The sequence below is a fragment of the Lineus longissimus genome, chromosome 9, assembly GCF_910592395.1.
Source record: "Lineus longissimus chromosome 9, tnLinLong1.2, whole genome shotgun sequence".
NCBI lineage: Eukaryota > Metazoa > Nemertea > Pilidiophora > Heteronemertea > Lineidae > Lineus > Lineus longissimus.
Window position 1 is genome coordinate 10,147,869 of NC_088316.1, and position 20,495 is coordinate 10,168,363.

Here is a 20,495-nt window from a genome sequence, read left to right on the forward strand (position 1 = left end):
ACCGTACATATGACTGACCGATAACACTGGGCATGCACCTGGTGAACGTATGGTCATCCCTAAAAATAGCACGGGATAGTCTGACCATCGAAACTAGGCTATAAATTAGCTTAAATTCCACACACCGCACAGCAGAGTCTATTTCAATGGGCCAATCAAAACAAGGATAGCTCCCTAATACAGCCTCGGTCCAATGAATGTTCGCCTTTTCAGGTTCCATGTGTATTGCTACTTGTTCAAATGTAAATGTCCGAGGTATTTTGTGAAGGGGTAGCTCTGACGATTATTTGACGAAAATACCAGTTTCTTATGTGCACTTACGCGGTGAGCAGGCCCCGCATGCTGTTTATAGCTCAACATGATGTTGACAAAGACTGGTTCCTGTGAGATTGCACATGTTCTCAAGGTAAAATTTCGAGGGCAAAAAACTCAAACAAAAGCCGCAACGACAGCCTATTTCTAAATAAAAGATTGAAAGAGTTGTCATTTGGCATGATGAATGGATGTGTATGAAATTTTTTTTCACCATCGTTGTTAATCTTGAAGTTACAAGGCACAAAGGTGAAATCTTTCAAATTTGTGTTGACATACATGTTGTCTCATGCATTATGCTGCATGAGTCTATGTATGACTGAATGTCGAGACGACATTGTAGCTTGGCCAGATGTATTCTAGAAGTGACAAGCTATTCAGAAATGTATAGGTTTGTATGAGAGTGAGATACTGTCAGGTCTACAGCCGCTAGAACAGGGGTATGCATGAAATGACGTTGCGTCATTTTTGGAGGCAGGTAGGCATGGCCTCCGCACCGGCTAATGAGACCTGTGGCGCATCATGGTACTCTCAACGAGGTTGGTATCTCGCGATTTCGCATTTCGCATAAGCTCGGCAGATTCACACGCGGGGAATCCCCGTATGGAATTACGTGGAAATACATGAAATATGGTTTTCCTGGTTGGATTCTGATGTCTCTTCAGTTTGACGCCTTCTTAACTCATAAGGCATCAGTCCTTCAAAAGGTGTTTGCATCATAGTTGATGTATTGCTGGGTTATCCTTCTACTCCATTCCGGTATCTTGTTAAAACCGACGTATTTCGCTTGAGATCGGATTCGAAGTGAAAGTGAGTATGAAGTACTTTCTCTTTCTCATATAAACTTGTACAGGAGCAATATGAGATTTAATTGTTGCGAGAGTTCCAAAAGGTTTGAGGTGACTGAGGTGTAGAGGTACCCCAGCCGACCAAATAAACCCAATTCTTAACCCTCTGGCTCTCAAGGCCAATGTATTGTAACATTATGGGTGATTTCAAAGTTTGTTTTGGTTTTAGTGTTGGGTGTTAGTGTCAGTTTTATTCTTAATTTCTACCCCTAAAAACCTATGTCTGGATAAGACCAATTCGAGGTTTTAGTTTAACACCAACACCTGGTTTTATCTAAACACCTAAAACCTGGGCTGAAACTAAGAAGAAGTTTTATTCTGCAGGTAAAACTAACACCAAGATGGGCAGAGATAAAACCTTGGAAAAACCAAACATGCATTTGAAATAGGATAATGCTAAATCTGAGTGTCAAAACTAACACCAGAACAGATTTCATTTCTGGTGTTGTGGAGAGTTTTAGTTTACTTTTAGTCCCGGTGTTAGTTTTTGACACTAAAACCATCCCTTAGTTTTAAGCTAAAACCGGACATAATGCTAAAACCAACAAACACCAACTCTGAAATAGGATGAGACTAAAACCCGCTTCATTTCAATGCCGGCTTAATCAAGGGTTTTAGTGTTCCATTTAGTTTTAAAACTAAATCTAAAAACTGACTTTGAAATCACCCAATGGCCCTTGGCCATTTGATTGTAAAGCTGATTACCTGGCTATCAATTGGCGTTGTTTCTGGGTATCGATTGGGTAAGAGGTAATCGGTGATCAATAATAATCAATATTTTTTTGATTGATTTTGCTCTAATTGATTGATTTTTCTGATTTGAACAAGTATATGGAACTGTAATTGATGCAGTTACAACCTGTTAATGACCAGCGTAACTTGATTGATAACCTTTGACTATTGTCTATTACTGATTGATCGAATATCAGAATATTAATGTATATGCTAATCAGTTGGTGTACTGTGAATTCTATCCCAATGCATCAGTAAAGGGACGATAGATCGTCCCTACAAGGTATACGCGAGACAAAAGATAGGGACGATCTATCGTCCCTTCTAGGGAGGCAAGGGGTTAAGTTAATCTAATGTGGGAGTAAATAAGGGGTGCTACTGTAATAGACCCTGTGCGTTAATAATTGTACAGGGGGGCACATCTTCACTATATAAGCCTCTCAGGATGCCACTAAGGGTCCGACCCACTTTAAGCCAATATGTTAGCCTCCATGTAGGCTGGTGCTTGATCTTTTAAAGACTGATACTCTGTATTGATTATGAGTGCTCCAACAACAAGTTTAAAATTCAAAAATGTGTAATTACCATTTGTTTAAAGTGAATAATTCATCGAAACAGCAACACAAGTACTTAATTTTACATCAGTACATTAAGGATATTCATGCAAACACAAAAATGTATAGAAACATGGTTATTGATTGAATAAAGCGGATTTTTATTTAGATTAATCGTAAGGCTGACCCTAATTAGCGTATTATTATTGCCTCAACTACCCCCTTACTAATTCGCAATTCGACTAGTTAGAGGAATTACAATTAACTCATCTTTTAGAAACTCATGAAGTGATACCTGTGCTATCTATTTCAATCATAAATTTGTCAAAAATAGGTTAAAAAATATTTTTTAAGGGTGATCTTATAAAAAACAACGTTTTCCACGGACAATTCGGCTGAATAAAGATATCATGTTGCATTGATACTCATTAAAATACAAAATCTGAAGTAAGAATATGTTCACTAAACCTAGATTATGAACAGTATGAAATTTCTGAAGAATTACAGGATATACACCACTTTAAAATTTAGCCGAAATCAGCTAAAACATTATTGCTCAGTGAATTTTTCAAATTCTCAAACGGTGGGGAAATTAGAAAATCGGCAATGATGGTCTCTCATTTCATGCTATGGGCTATAACTGAAAAAAGTTTCAATAAGAAAATTTGATATTAATGGTCCGAACAATCAACAAAGCAGTTTTTGGCTTTTTTTTAAATTCAAGAGGTGATATTTTTTAGTATTTGCATTTTTCATAAAAAATATGGTTAGTAATCCTGATATTTTTTCCCCTGTAAAGCACCAGCACTCTTCCATTACCCGTCAAAATATGGGATTCATATCTTTGTAATTTGGAAAGTTATTAGTTATCACTTAAAGTGGTGAAATGCAAAAATTGAAACAATGGTCCATTATGGGGACCAACGAACTAAATAACTAGGCCAAAAAATCTGACTTATCTTTTGCTTCCATCGCAAACAGTCAACAACGACTTTTTGATACGTCAATTTTAATGAAACTTATCAGATTGATACAAATTATTGAAAGACATGTAGATTTCTTAAAACATGACCAATTGATTTAATTCTACTTTTGTGATGAAGGGTACTATCTCCTCTTCAAGTTAATAGGATTTTTTGTAAGATGTCTTTAATGTTATTTATTGGCCGGTTACCATAGAAACCAATAAACAGTGTTATACAGCCAAAACAGTTAATTTGGGGCTTTAAAAAATCCAGTTGCCTATTCACATGATTTTACTCCAAAAGTATGGAGACTGTTGCTGTGATGGATCCAAAAATTGTTTCATGTTGTTCCAATTTTATTTTCTAGACTTATATTGGCATATGAATGCCAAAATAGGGGTAAAGTCATTACAATTTGATTTTTGATATTTGTAAAATCTTATTCAATATCCTACACAGTACCTCATGATATATTTCGGGTAAAGTAGATTTTGCAGAAAAGAATGCTTTTTGTCGTGTTGAGTTAAGACTTATAAATTGCCAAAGTTATTGCAGTTTTTTGTATCCAAGCCGCAAAACATTTCTTTAACTGGGAAAACTAAGTCCCAACCACTATTGTGACGTCATATAGGTAGGGTATTTCCCGAGGAACAGCCAGGGAACCCCGGCTGTTCCAAGTAACGTTCTGCCTCCTACTGGTTCAGGAGATCGAATTTGAAGATTTGTACCCCCCTGTAATTGTAAACACTAGGACGCCATTTTTTCCGACCCGGAAGTGCCCGGCTCTTCATTTTTTGTCAATACGGCTGCAGAAAAACCTTTTTTTTAATGCTCCTTGCGAGTGATAAGCATTCCCACCGGCTTATCGTGTTGTATATTCATCACAATGTACGTGTAACATCCCAAAAGTGTACGAATCTTTACCTTGTAGAAGAAAATTGACATTAAGCGAAATATATTTTTAGCTGATGAGCAAAGACTGATCGCCATTTGCAATCAAGTGTGCACTGCAGGCTAATCCTTACCGTGCCCATATCAATACATGTATCAATCAATTATCAATTCATGAGGACCAACATTTTGGACTGCAGACATCACGTGATCGGTGATGGCGCTGAACTGTTTTCGTCCGCTAAAGTTTTGTTTCATTTAATGCCGATGTTCTTATCAAATATATTGTATTGGAAAATATGTGGCTGTTACAGGTATTCAGTGATAATTAGAGAACAGAATAAACTGATTGGAGTACTTAACACTAGTAAAGAGACACTAAAATTGCGTATTGATGAAAAATCAATACGTTTGCTGTGAAGCCGGGCACTTCCATTTACTTCCAGGTCGGAAGAAAATGGCGTCCGAGTGATTACAATTATTAACGCATAGGGTCTATTACCCCCAAAATGGGATTTAATTGTTGTGAAAGTTCTGAAAATTCTTTTGCTATTTGATAGAGGACATCTCACTGATCCCAAATTCACTACATTTGCTTGAAACCGAATGTAAAGTGTAGAGTATGGTCACCCAATTCAGAATCACCAACTTGAAATAAATTATATTGTGGGGAAGTGCCCGTAAGAAGGGGTTAAAGTGCTAATTAGTGCCAATTAGGTTTTTATTGTTGTGAAAGTTCCATCCAAAATTCTTCTGCTATTTGATAGAGGACATCTCACTGATCCCAAATCCACTACGTAAGAACATTTTTTTGGCAGGAAAAGCTACTTAAGAAGTACGCTAATTAGTGCTAATTAGGGATCTAATTGTTGTGAAGTTCCATCCTTCAAACCAAATGTAAAATGTAGAGTATGATCACGCGAGTCAGAATAACCAACTTAACCCTTTCGGGATGCTTGGTACGCAGGCATATTATGTATTTCCCACACTATTTCCGTATGATATGCTCCGCGTATTATGCTTTCAACACAGTGATACACTATGTGTATGGTGCTGCCATCTCCTAATAGCTCATAAAACTAAAGCTAATGGTTTGGCGAATCTGTTCTGGTTTGCTAGGTTTGCCCCAGGATTTTGGCGCGAATTGCGGCGTGGCACGTGGTAGCAATAATGGCGAAAATATAGTCGTCCTCTTTTACGGCGGAGGAGCTGGCTGGTGCATTTATGACTGACTCTGGTGGGGAAAATGATTCCGACTGGGGATTACATTTATTTATTTTATTTATTTATTGAAATTTTACTGTACATGTACATCCACGTATACAATAATAGTGACGACAGAAACATGTACAGAGTGGTGTTGGCACAGGAAATGTCCTATGTTAGCCAGCACCACAAAGTATAAATAAATACAGTAGAAAAATAAATATGGCATAAAATGTAGTGTACTAGCACTGCCTACAGAGGGGACATCTGCAGGCAGTGACCCAAGAGCATGTATTGTCGACGATAAAACCACCAAGCTTCTTACAATAAAAATCAATAACATTAGTTTTAAAACATGCGTGGCGACTTTGGCACCGAGCTGCGATTGATAGCGCATTCCAGGTGCCTACTATCCGATTAAAAAAAGAAGTAAAAAACGACTCGGTCCTGCACCGTGTTTGTTTTAAAACCATGGGGTCGCCCCTACGAGTTGTAAAATTGACGTACTCATCGACAGGCACTGAAAACTTCTGTGTAAAACAATTGTGTATAAAGAGTAGATCTAAAATTTCACGGCGAAAGGCCAGAGGTAAAAGTCCAAGCCCTGACATTCGTTCAGCATAAGATAGATCACGATCCGAGATGTGTCTTGTGGCCCGGCGCTGAACATTCTCCAAAACAGAAAGATTCCGTTTGGAGAGACCACTCCAAGCCACTGAACAGTACTCGACTCGACTCCTGACAACACTTGAATACAATGTCTTTAACGCATCCTTGTGCTTACAATTACCAGTTATCCTTCTAATAACGTGCCAGTGTTTGTTTGCACTGTGCGCAACAAAGTCAACATGTTTATTCCACGACAAGTCATTTTGCAATAATACCCCCAGGTCTTTTACCTGGTTTGCCCTCTCCAGCACGCAACCGCCTAAATTGTAATGAAACTTGATTGGATGAAGGCGTCTCGTGAAACTTATAATTTGAAATTTCAGAGTGTTAAAGGAGAGACCCCACTTGCTACTCCATGCCCTAAGGGCATCCAAGTCATCCTGTAAAGACAGACAATCAAACAAGTTCTCAATTACCCTGTAACACTTGGCGTCGTCCGCGTAAAGCTCCGAGCCAGTCCTCTCACTAACTGCCTCGGGCAAATCGTTGACATATAATGAAAAAAGCAGAGGACCTAAAATGGAACCCTGAGGTACCCCCGATAAAACCGGTTTCAAGGGCGAGGCAAAACCATCAAGAACCACTCTTTGGGACCGGCCCTGCAGATAGTCCTTGAACCATGCCAATAAGCGGCCATTAAAGCCAAAAGTTTGCAATTTGTGACATAATAACACGTGGGGGACAGAGTCAAAAGCGCGGGAGAAGTCCAGGTATAACACATCCATCTGGCCGCCATCGTCCAGTGTTTTACCAACTTTATCTAAAAATTGGACAAGCTGTGTAGCAGTTGAGCGACCCTTAACAAACCCATGTTGAGAGGGAGACAACATGCTCTCCACCAAAGGATAAACCTGGTTACTGATGCATCGTTCCATAACCTTAGACACGCATGAAAGGAGAGAAATCCCCCTATAGTTTTCAACACATTCTTTGTCGTGCTTCTTGAAAACTGGAACCACATTTGCAATCTTCCAGCAATTGGGAAGTGCCCCGTACTTCATAGACTTGTTAAAAAAACTTGCAAGAGAACTACACAAAGCGTCGGCGAAATGTTTCAGAACCCTAGGTGAGATACCGTCCGAGCCAACCGCTTTGGAGGCATCTAGATTTGTGAGAACTCTGCGAACATCATCATCAGAAAAGTTCAAGCATTCAAGACTGTCATTTTTAACAATGGATATCTCAGGCAAAGGTTGAGCACGCTGATCAGAAAATAATGAAGAAAAAAGTTCGCAGAAAACCTCTGCTTTAGATGTCCCGTCTGAAACGCGCTGCTCTTTGAAAGTGACAGTGTCCGGGACGCTTTTAGACTTTGTTTTACCATGATAAAAGGACCACAATTTCCTTGGATTTGCTTTGAAAACCTCGCCAAGATCTTTCACATGAGACCTGTATTTGTCCCTGGTCAAATTACGTAAACGATTGCGTAAGGATTTAAATTTAGCCCACGACTGCGGTCTGCTATCCGACTTGGCTTTTCTACGAGCTGATTTCACCTGGTTTGAAAGGTGTTTAACCTCAGCATCAATCCATATGTGCCTGTTAGTGTCCTTCACTTGTCGTTTCGGAATGAATTTCTCAATGCCAACATTAAAGATGGAGTACCAGTCACACCACATAGACTCAACATCCCTCGACGTTGAATGACGGTGGGCAAAAGGCGAAACATTGCTAAACACGTCCCTAAAATATGTCTGGAGTCCTTGAAAGTCCGCATTTTTAAAGTCAAGAACCGTACGTTGAGTACCCGGCCTACGGGCTGGACGGAAGTTCATGTCAGCAATGATGGGGTAATGATCTGAGTCAAACATGAGAGGCAGCACCCTGACATGAGAGAAGACCTCTGGACAGTCAGTTAGAATAAGATCAAGAATATTGCCTTTTTTATGAGTCGGTTCATTAATCAGTTGTGTCAGAGAGAAATCACTAACGAGCTCACAGAAGCAATGCGCGGGTCCAAGGCCCGGAGCGGACACAGTATTCCAATCGATTTCCTTATAGTTGAAATCACCAAGGAGGCACGTTCGATTAAAGGCGCCCTCACAATTCAAAATCACTTCATACAGCTTGTTCACAAACGAATTGTCGTCCGGCGGCCTATAACACACAATAAAGCCAACTTTCGGACCCGTTTGGCCATCCTGGATTTCACAAACCATAATTTCGTTATCATCCGTCTCGAATTCCTTTCTTCGCCTCGAATAGAATCCCTTGCGGACGCCGAGAAGAACGCCACCACCACATGTATCTGTGTTGCGGTCGCGACGATAAACACTGAAAAGGTTCGAAGGAAGAACCTCATTGTCGTGTATATTGTCGTCCAGCCACGATTCGGTGACGCATACAATGTCCAGATTCTCACCGATAACAAGATTCTGGAATTCAGCAAGCTTGTTACGGGACGCTGTCACAGTTTTCACACTACGAGTGTTCAGAAGACCGACCTGCACACTAGCGCCAGCGGCGGCCCTCCTCTCTTTCTTCGCATTCGAAAGGGGAGCGTTCCTGCCCGTAGTCCCGGCGGTCATACTTGTATGAGTGGTAGCCTTCCTGGTCGTAGTCCCTACGGGAGTATCCGTCGTATTCGTAATGTGAATTGTACGTGTGCGTGTTTTGATCACGTTTCTGCCGTTGCCTGGGGACTTGGCGGCGATATGGCCGTTGGGCGTGAGGCTTAACCTGCGCTGATGCCGCTCGAATCGCGCCCCCTGCTTTGCGAAAGGGCCGAATAATTACCCCCTTATCCCACATGTCTCTGTCAAGCACAGATTTAAAATCATGCTGAGGAACAGTGATTTTGAACGATTTCTGAGAGCGACGATCTGCTAGGATCTGGACAGATACGTTTTCCAAGACACCGTGTGCATGGATGTGATCCACAATGTCCTGCTCGGTATGCTTTGGATCTACTCTCCCGATGTAAATGTCATACAGAACAGGAGCAGCAGCGATCTTGGCCGGCCCTTTAGCAGGCTGACCCCCGGATGCTCCACGCCTGTTCTGCCGTTGCCGTTTGCGCTCCTGTTGCCTAACTTTCTTGGCCTGCGAAGGCTGCAAAACAAAGTCCTCGGCAGGAATATCGACGTCAGTCCCATTCACATTAACATCGGTTTCGTTAGCCCTATCCTCGGTTCCAATTGTTGCCACAATATCAGGGTCCACTGTGCCATCGGATACTTGGGATAAATCGATCTTGGACTCATTAATGTCGCTTGCGACCGTGATATCCACTGATGATTGAGACTCCGATGTGACACGAGTAGGTTGTATTTTCAACACATTGCACAGTTCCTGGACAGTCGCTTCCAACATCTCAATGCGAAGTTTTTGAACATATACAATCCTTGATAACTGATCTATTGACAGCTCGTTCACACCATCAGTCTCAGACGTTAGAGACGATGATGCACCAGAGCCCTCACTTTTGAAGATCTTTTCAATATCCTCAGAGAGGTTTGAATCTACCACCCCAGTGCCAAGGTGATAGATGTCGTCAATCAATTTATGTTTCACCTGGCGATTGATAGGTCTTTTATCAATTAAGACCGGAAACATTTCACAGAGCTTACTACAGAGCCTCTTGTGTATGTCCATCAAGCAATATTGTTCAAGTTCATTAAGAGTTCCTTTTATGTCGCCGACACGATATTGAAAAAGATTGTCCAGCGAAGCGACGAAACGCGCACTCAGGTTAGGCGTCTTTTTGTTCAGTGTCACCTCCGATAAGTCCTTTAACTTCTCACTGGACACCTGTTTCTCTGGGAATCTTACGTTAAAACAGCTCGTGCACAGCCATAAATCACAATGCCTATACTTTACGTCATCTGCTGTAAGAGACGTTGCGCTGTGTGGGCACGGCCCATTCGGGAGACCTCCGCAGCGTTCGACACACATAGCTAGCCACGCGAAAAGATCACAATACCGCTGAATTACTATGGGCGAATACACACGTTCGCATGTATACGTTTAATACATGCACCGGAAAAGCACTGAGTTTTTCGGTAGACAGTCCTCAAAAACCACTGGACTAAGCCACTTGATAGATCAAATGTCGCTGAGTAGACTCCTTACCGTCTTAAAAGTCAAGTAGTGTAAGAATACGGATCACACTCCTTACTAAAATTGAGTTTTTGAGTCTTAATCCGTGAGCCGAGAAAAAAATCGTGTCGGGTGTCGTGTCGGGTGCTCATAAGTCATGTAGATCAGCCCCCCCCCCCCCCCCCCCCAAAGAAGACTTGAGAAATTTCATTTATATGCAATTATCAGCATCAGATGGTGATGTCATCACCTACACAGGCTTGTAATATTCACAAAACAATTTGTATGTAAAAAACAGCATAGGCCACATGTTTTTTTTGAAGACTTTCATAAGTTTGCAAAATTCACGGATTTTGACGATTTTCACTAAAATCAAGAAAACACCCCCAAAAATTCATGTTCCAATCTTTTTCAAATAATCTTCTGCTAAAATATGCAGAACAATATCATCCTTCAGGTCTATGCTGTTTTTTTTTTATCAGGGGCACTGATAAATGTTAGGACTTATTTCAATCACCGAAATTGACATTTGACTGAGTCACGGAATATGCTAATTAGATCACCTGTTCTAATTAGCTTTTTTTTCAGAATTTTTAATTTTTGAATAAAGTTTAGTAAGTTTCTTATATGTTCCAAGTAGTTGTTTGAAGTAATCTCTTTTAGTTTTTGAGAACTAGCCCATTTAAAAAAGGTCCTAAAAGGCCAAAAATTGGCTCCATCCCTGGGTGAAAATAACTGCCCTCCCAAAAGTGTGAAGAACAATTATATAACGGGAAAGTGCACTTAAGAATGGGGTTAAAATGCTAATTAGTGCCTAATTTGCAATTGGGGATTTAATTGTTTTGAAAGTTCCATCCTTGGAACCAAAAGTAAAATGTAGAGTATGGTCACCCGATTTAGAATAACCAACTTAAGAACAATTATCTTGTGGGAAAGTGCACTTAAAAAGGGGTCAAAGCTGTCATCATGCTCTATCATTCAGAGAAATTTGCTGCCAATGTGTGGATGGATGTAGGCACCGCATCAAGGAATGACAGGCGATATATCGATTTATCAGTCATGAGTGCAGCCTTGGGTCAACCACTGTGCCTCGCTTTGCCCGCATTTCACGCCTTTACGGATTGCGATTATACCTCAGCTTTTGTAAGGAAAGGAAAAATTCGCCCTTCGCAAGGCTGGAAAAAAACAAGGTGGCCCAAGAGGCATTTGCAGAAATGTCAACTGGAAAACTGGACAACACGTCACTTCATGTAGAAACCATCTAGTCATTTACTTCGAAGATGTACGGGGCAACCGGCAATTTTTTGATCAGGATATCAAATACATGTCATCATATACATGTCAACATATACATGATTGTGTGTTTATTAAGGGTTCACCATTTACGTATACAAGGATGGTATTTGAGTGTTTGTGAGTTTAAATTAATCGTATTGTTCATATTTGATACTTGAAGCACATGCTTCAAGCACTGACAATACTGCTCTAACCCATCTGCCTTTCAAGAGTCGATGAACCTCGTTGATCTTCATGACTTGTGATTTGACATTTAAAGAACGGACGTTACATTAAATTGATTATATTCAACTGCAAGACAATGATGTGAACTTAGTCTGCGCATTATTTATAATACCATATGACTCCCACCTCAATATACCGGTTGTAGTATCATGATGGAGGTGTAGGCTATTTACTGTTACTGTTACTGTTTATACTGTATTGACTGTTACTGTTACTGTTATTCTGAAATCATTATAAGATAAACCTGTTGTGAAATAAAATATTCTTGTTTTTCAACAAATAGTAGTTTATTTTGACTGTCTTTTAATTAGTAAAGGAATTTGGATGGAGCTTTATTACAGCAATCCCTAATTGGTGCTAACTGGCATTTGACACCTTTTTAGCTCACCTCTCTGAGAGGCGTTGTCCGTTATCAGGACACGTTTCGTAACTTCTGGAGCTATTGACTTGAAACTTGGTACACATGTTTCCCCATGCCTGATTCCTGATTTGGCCACCAGGGGGCCAAAACTGAAAACATAAAAAGTGTGATTTGTCTCTTATTAATGATCAGTTTTCAATAAAAATTTATGGTAGGTACTCCCAGCGAGGATACATCACATATCATACGCGTTTTTGATTTGACCTACTTTTCCAGGTCACAGAGGTCAAATGGCGTAAATTGGCCGTTAGGATGTAACTATGGCACGTTTTTAAACTGCAATGACTATTGATCCCAAATTTAGTACACATGTACCCCTTAGTCAGGTGATCTCAGGGACCGAAGTTCGGTCCAATATGATTCACCACTTGACCACCAGGGGGTAAAATCCAAAAACCTTAAAAATGTGATTATTCCTTAACTTCTTGCCCGATTGCCACCAATTTGATATCATGGGTACATCTGACCACCATACAGTATATGGCACACAGGTTTTTAATTTGATCTACTTTTCAAGGTCACAGAGGTCAAATAGCGTAAATTGGTCATCAGGCCGTAAATATGGCACGTTTCTTAAGCGAAATGGCTATTGATCACAAATTAAGTACACATGTACCCCTTGGTCAGGTGATCCCAGGTACCGAAGTTTTGTGTGATCTGATTTGCCGTTCGACCTCCAGGGAGAGGGCCAAATCCAAAATTCTTCAAAATGCTATTATTCCTTAATTACTTGCTCGATTGGCACCAATTTTATATCATAGGTACATCTAATTCTAGCAACCATTCAATGCGTCACCCGGGTCTTTTTTGATTTGACCTACTTTTCAAGGTCACAGAGGTCAAATGTACTGTAAATAGGCCATTTTGGGGAAATTGCCAATGAGGCACTAATTAGCACTTTATCCCTTCTTAAATCCCTAATTGGCACTAATTAGAACTTTAGAAGGGGTCAAAGGTATAATTAGTGCGGGAACGCAACACAAGTGTTCCTCAGTTGGTGATTCTTAATCGGTTGATCATACCCTGCATTTTACATTTGGTTCCAAGGATGGAACTTTCACAACAATTAAATCCCTAATTAGCACTAATTAGCGTACTTCTTAAGTAGCTTTTCCAGCCAAAAAATTGTTCTTAAGTAGTGGATTTGGGATCAGTGAGATGTCCTCTATCAAATATCAAAAGAATTTTGAATGGAACTTTCACAATAATTAAATCCCTTTTTGGGGGTACAGTTGCGCCCCCTATTTGCTCCCGCATTAGATTAACTTAAGAATTGGGTTTGTTTGGTCAGCTGGGGTACCTCTACAACTCAGCCACCTCAAACCTTTTGGAACTCCCGCATATGGCAAGCCAAAGCGGAATTTATTCAAGACTTTAGAATTACCATTCAAGAAGTTAAATATAAGTTCAAGAAGGAAATATATGTTCAAGACTAAAATATGTTCAACCTTGAATCAAATGTTTTCAACCTTGAATAAAATCTGTTCAACCTTGAATAAAATATGTTCAACCTTGAATAAAATATGTCCAACCTTGAACAAAATATATTCAACCTTGAACAAAATATATTCAAGACTCACGTGACCACAAAATTGATGACGTAGTTGCTCATGTTTTGATGCTTTACGGACTTTCCCGAACCCGCGTCCGGACTTTCCCGAACCCATGGTACTTGTGTTGCGTTTCGGAGCTCGAATTGTTCGCAAGAGGTTTTGACACATGGTTGTACACGTACCTAGCCGCCTACACCTGACATGTACTGTAATCCGACACATCATGACATGGATGCCGAGTGAATGTCAGAGTCGAAACATGTTTCACAGACATATCAGGCAAATTATAGGTTCAAAATGCGCAATGCCTCTCACCTTTCATTCTTAATCTTAAGGCCGACACCACTGTATCAGATTCTCGTTGTCTTTTGACATGTTTGAGTGTTTAGGCTATACAGGCAATCAATCATGTCGTGAAACAGAACGCATCAGAAGTACCACAGATTCTACGCTCTACGTCATCAATTTTGTGGTCACGTGCGTCTTGAATATGGTCACGTGAGTCTTGAATATATTTTGTTCAAGGTTGAATATATTTTGTTCAAGGTTGGACATATTTTATTCAAGGTACTGTTGAACATATTTTATTCAAGGTTGAAAACATTTGATTCAAGGTTGAACATATTTTAGTCTTGAACATATATTTCCTTCTTGAACTTATATTTAACTTCTTGAATGGTAATTCTAAAGTCTTGAATAAATTCCGCTTTGGCTTGCCATACCCGCAACAATCTCAATTGGCTCCCGGTCTATTGTACGTGAACACTAGTGCCTTGGCGACCGGCCTTACCTGCGAGTGGGCTCAATGACATTTTTGGGTTACACCTACGTCATTTGAGATTGTGTGATTTACAGCCTGGGATTCTGCACTACAGAAATAAGAGATCAGAAGAAAACATGGTTTTCTTCCATAAAAACCTAGTTTCATTGAAAAAAAACATGGTTTGCTTCTATGAAACTAAGTTTTTGAACATGTTGAAAGAAGAAAACCAGTTTCTACTGAAACCTGGTCTTTTTACCTCGCTCGTCTCCAACCCAACCTCTTGCCATGCATGCCATGCCGTAGAGACGAGGTAAAAAGACTAGGTTTTCTGGCGTAAGGATTGGAAACCAGGTTTAAAAAGAAATAACCTGCTTTTTCAATAAAACCTCGGTTTTGATGAAGACATGTACATTACCTGGTTTCATTCCACATAACCAAGTTTTCTTATACGAAACTACGTTTTTATTGAAGAAGCTTAGGTTTAATTTTTAAAAACACAGTTTTTGTGTAAACTAGGTTTACAGGGCACCGTAGACAAATTTACTGTAGTGAAATATGACATGCATTTACGGAGTCACGTGGTTTATATGTTCACCCTTGTAATAATGTTGTAATAAAGATCACTTCGCATGTGGAGTCACAAGAAGCACGTAGTTCCTCTTGCGTTTGTCCCTGTGGGCCCTAACAGGAATCTGGTGTTTTAGTATTGATGTTTACAAAGTTTTCTTGCAAAAAACTCTCTTCGAAAAAACTAGGTTTTCTTAATTATTGGACACACGGCTTGCCATACTTACTTACGTAATTATGATGCAACTTGAAAAATGAGTGGTTTTGTCGAGATTTGGGTCAATAAGACTGTGTGTTTTTAGCTCAACTCCAGAGAGGTCAAATAGCCTAAATTAGCCGATGGTGACCCTATGTTTTGAAACCTTGCAGACTAAATTTTGGTCCGGTTTAGCCACCATCTGCCTAAAAAAGAAAACAATAACATGTCTGTGACGGAGGTGAACACAATGGCTCTGGCTTTTTCATTTTAATCAGCAACCTTTTTACATAAAAAATGCTTGTCAAATCGTCCTTATTTTATTTTGAAGAAAGCCGCGTGTGAATAAGATTGTGGTCAGCGACTTACGTCGACATAGAACTCACAACCATCACCAAAGTTGACTACCCCCGTGTTGCCATGAGTATAGATTGCATATCAATGGGGGAACGTCGTACTACGGACATATAATATAGAATCTAGTGAGGTCCGTGATCGTAAAAACAAGCTTGGGATATTTGGCGTGTCACTCGCCGAACAAGCATCATTTTTGTCTTGTTTTGGAGAGCCGCTTATTAGCCAAAAAGAACTGTGATGTCATAGTTGGATTAATATGGACATAATTAACAATGGCCATCTTCTCGCTCTTGATTCACTTTCTTACTCTTACTGAACTTGTGTTTTTGTCCATAATTGATGAAGAGGCATGTACACGAATGGGATACAACAGGACGGTAAAATGTAACCAAGAAGTAAAGTAAATACACTTGGTACACTGCTAAATATCCTTCGCTTCACCTCCAGTAGTGTTGTCAGATGACCGAGTTTTCATTTTAAATGATAATGAGCTCCTGGAAGGCTAGCATGAATGAGATCGGCTTGCCATCTAATGCTAGCAGAAATGAGCGGTTGTTTGATAAGCCGCGCTCCCAAAATACTAAGTAGTCACTTCCAAAACAAAATCTCCTTTGGCGGTGTATTAAAATTGATAAAAGCCGTATTTATGCTGTTTTTGGAGTAAAAACAAGATCTTAAAAAATTGCAAACTAATGAAAAAATGTTATGTGCAAACCGAAAAACAACCAAAATCAATTTTAGGATCTTTCTTCCTTTAACACCCTGTACAATATATAAATGCTTAGCAACATTAAGTACACTAGTACGGACTGAGAACAAATCGGCACACTTTGGTAGTATCAGGAAAGAAGAATCAGTCTGTGCACCGACCCAACGATTGCCACCAATCTGATCAAAGTACGTTCTTGATTCTTATTTCAGAAGCCCCATCATCCTTTGCGCTAGTTACCTGACATCAAACGGAACGAGCTGAGACCGAGAATTGAGTTTTGACACACTTGACTTGGTCATGGAAATAAACGTGGTATCACAGCAAAAACAGAAAAGGGAGGCTGGTGATGCCTTTCAACCATCCCTTACAATTAGCACAAGTGGCGAGACCTACAACCTCGGCAAGGAACCAGAAGAGACATGCCAACTCGTACAGCAACTCAAACAGACCATTTCCAAGGATGGGTATGCCATTGCTGAGCAGGCTGATTTGAGTGTGCGCGCCTCCCTTTCACTGAGGCTTGCCACCTTTACACTCATAGCGAGTAACAAGTGTGATGCAACACGCCTCAATGAGATATTCGACTTAGCCATGAGGTTTGGAAAATGCATGGATGATTCCAAACTTGCAGTAATAGAGTACGACTCTGCTTGTAAAGATGTGTTGGAGTGCAGTACCATCGGGTTCCTTTACGCAGTAGAGGGGCGAAAGAAGAGGGCGCTGGCCAAGTTCACAGCCTCCCGGAAGAAGGCAGACGAGATGAAAGATGCATTCCGACGAGTTAAAGAGGAGATCAGTGATTTGTCCACGGAAGTAAAAGCTATGAGGACAAGAAATGTTGATAGCGGTGATGGTGCAAGCAAAGAGGTAGAGGCGAGCGAGAAGATAGTCAGGGGTCTGACCAGCAATATCAAGGCAAAGGAGAAACATGTTGCTGATTTGAACACCACCATCGAAAGTTTGAGACGGAAGTGGTTCCCCGGCAATGAACCCCAGACGCGCATGGAAGAAATGGCTAATATCCAGCAGGACTTGCTTAATCTTCAATTTAGCAAGATCTCGGCTCAGTCAGAGGTGGACAAAGCCAGTGCCTTCGATCAGGGCATTTGCTGTACAGTGGATGCATTCAAGAAGATTGAGGCTAGCCTACAGCGCCAAGTTTCGTTCTGGCAGGCGATCGGCACACGATACAACACGATAGTTGAGAAGCTGATTGACCACACCAGTGATGAGGATGATTTTGAGGAGTTGCTTTCCTCACAAGCCTTCAAGTACGAGGCCTTGGTCACCCATTCCTGGTAAGTCTAAACATTAGAAATCGGTCTTGACAAACGATGTAGCCTAATACCATTAGGCCCGACGTGGTGGCGCTAAAGCGGCCACTGCCGGGGATTTTTATTATCCTTTACGGATTTTTATTATCTGTGACAAAATTTGGATGTGTCATGATCTTCGGCTAGGAATAAGTTTAATGTTTAATGACGCAAAAAAAATTACTCACAGTTAGTTTTTAGCTCATCTCTGGGGAGCTTATACGATACCGTGGCGTCCGTTGTCGTCGTCCGTTAGCGGAGCACGTTTCATTACCGCTAGGGCTAGATGGCTAAAACTTGGTGTGATGGTAGCTTTGGGCAATATGCCCAGAATTATTTTTCTTTTTCGCGATGTGACCTTCTTTCTGGTCTCCAGGCAGCCATCTTGAAAATTGGTTATTTGCCTTTTTGGCTCATCACTCGGGGAGTCTATACAATACCGCTGTGTCCGTCGTCGTATCCTGGGCATGTTTCTTAACCGCTAGGGCTAGATGGCTAAAACTTTGTGTGATGGTAGCTTTGGGCAATATGCCTAGACCTATTTTTCTTTTTCGCGATATGACCTACTTCCTGGCCTCCAGGCGGCCATCTTGGAAATTGGTTTTTTGCCTTTTTAAGCTAATGGTTGTACGTAGAGTGACAACATTTTTATGGTGTGTGTATCTTATAAGGTTAAATGACATATCACCTGGGTTTTTGATTTGATCTACTTTTCAAGGTCACAGGGGTCAAAGTTCACTAAATCACCGATTGGTAGCACGTTTCGTTTCTATTTGAGCTAGATGGTTCTAAACATGTGAGGACATATATCTAGGGACCCTCTATTCTACCCCAAATATTTGTCCCCCTTGGACTTTAAATATGGCCGGCAGCCACCTTGAAAATTAAACAAAGTTGGATTGCAGCCAAATTTCATGTGATTGTATATCTATGTACTCTCTACAACATCCCTGATTTTTAGTCAAATCCATTTGCTAAGATGGCCGCCAGGTGGCCATCTTGAGAATTAAACAAAGTCCTATTACCCCCAAAACTAATGATCGGATTGCAACCAAACTTCATGTGATTATGTATCTATGTACTCTTATCAATATCCCTAATTTTCAGTCAAATCCCATGACAAATATGGCTACCAGGCCGCCAACTTGAAAATCCAATAAAGTCCTATTACTCCTAAACTGTTGAACAGATGTCAACCAATTTCCATGTGACATGTACACTCTTCAATAATCCCAAATTCAGTCAACTTTACAACCGAAATGCTATACTTAGATGGTACCAGTAATTTTCGTTGGTGCCATTGAGCCGTGAAGAATAATACTATTCAATGGAATCAAAACTGGTGAAACTAGCCAGAAACTTTTTTTCCCATATCCACTGCAAATGACATGCACTACATTACCCGAGGTGAGCACATGGTCCCTGGACCACTTCATTTGTAAGATGAGACATTTCACTGAAAAAAATGCTCATATATTCATGTTGTCACAGACCTAATAATCAGTCTGTCAAAGTTCTAACAATATTGGCCCAAACATAAAGCGTCCTAAGAACAAAATAACTTTTATAATTGTTGTAAATTTTTTGTTCATCAAAGTCACTATTTTCAAAAATCAACCATGCTTCTAGTCAGAGTCGTCCTCACTACACTAAACAATGATATATATATTAAGCATAGTATATATACTGGTAATTAATCTCTACCTGGGGTGACACAGAATATATTGATTAGAATTAGGCTTGTTTATACACATCTGGTTATGCAATAATCACACAAAGCAGCAATGACCCATATCCTCAACAAAAGGAGGTGTTAAACCCTGCTGCCCTCTGTTGGATTAGTAACAGGGAGGGCGGCTGATATATGGAACAGCCTTCTTGCTATTGTTTGGGGTTGAGGAATTAGGCTCACGCTTGGTCGGGAACAATGGACGATCTTGAGGGAAGATAGAACAAAATCCGAATCGGGATCAAGGGCTCCAGAAATGTAATGTGTGCTCTCATTAAATTAGACTCCTTACATTGCTGTGACCCTCATTTGAAGTTGCTGGAGCGTATAGTTAGAATTCACCATAAGTTCCAGTCGCCGCACCATCACGTCCATCATAAGCTGTAGCGGACTGTAAATGTTGTTTGTTACTGATATGCTAATGCTAAACCAACCAGTATTGCCTTCTCCTCATCCTAAACATAACTAGTTTACTTCTGATAGCGAAATATCAACAAGTGCTCTACTGAAGGTCAAAATGCATAAAATTTCAACAGCTTTCATGGGAATGACAATTATCATGATTTGAATGAGGATATAGATTTGGGTTAGCATACGCAGAGCATGACAGAAACATTCAGCATTAACGAACCCAAAAAGCTTTCCGAAGAGCGTGCTAACGACTGATTCTGCTGACTTAAAAGTCTTGGCGTTGTCTGACCAGAGAGTGTCTCAAATCCCATGTTGATTTATCATCGGCAATGGTCCCATCTTCTGAGAATGTGCACCAACTTTCTCCCTACGACATTCAAAATATTTGCAAATGACTCGTTTAATCTCTCTTCTGCCATGAGTCAACCAAACTCTTGCTTTCAGGTTAGCTAGTACTGTATCGGGACCTGCATGTGAAAACAAGACGTGAGTGGCTTTGATCAACTTCTCGACAATTGGGTCATTATGAGGCAGGATGACTTGGTGCTTGTTTTCTTCTGGAAACTCAGAATTCTGCAGTCTACTTCTGACTCTAATTACTTGACAATCTTGATCAAAGTATGGATCCAACTTCAGGAGATGGCTTGTCGGAGTGACGTTCTTTCCATGCTTCAGCAACTTCAAGTCCACTGGGTATGCATTCTCCTGGATCTGTTGGTGCCAGTATAACATTGCTC

The 20,495-nt window shown here is 40.5% G+C and overlaps 1 protein-coding gene across 1 annotated transcript in view; it reads left to right on the forward strand.

Annotated features, from left to right (window-relative positions):
• Positions 1 to 923: 923 nt before the first annotated feature.
• The window catches only part of LOC135493803 (uncharacterized), a 28,743-nt gene continuing 9,171 nt past the window's right edge, over positions 924 to 20,495 (forward strand). Inside the window, exons 1-2 of the mRNA XM_064781382.1 lie at positions 924 to 1,122; positions 16,515 to 17,603. Of these exons, the coding sequence (XP_064637452.1) occupies positions 16,603 to 17,603 (1,001 nt within the window). The 5' untranslated portion in view covers positions 924 to 1,122; positions 16,515 to 16,602. The remainder of the gene's footprint in view (positions 1,123 to 16,514; positions 17,604 to 20,495) is intronic.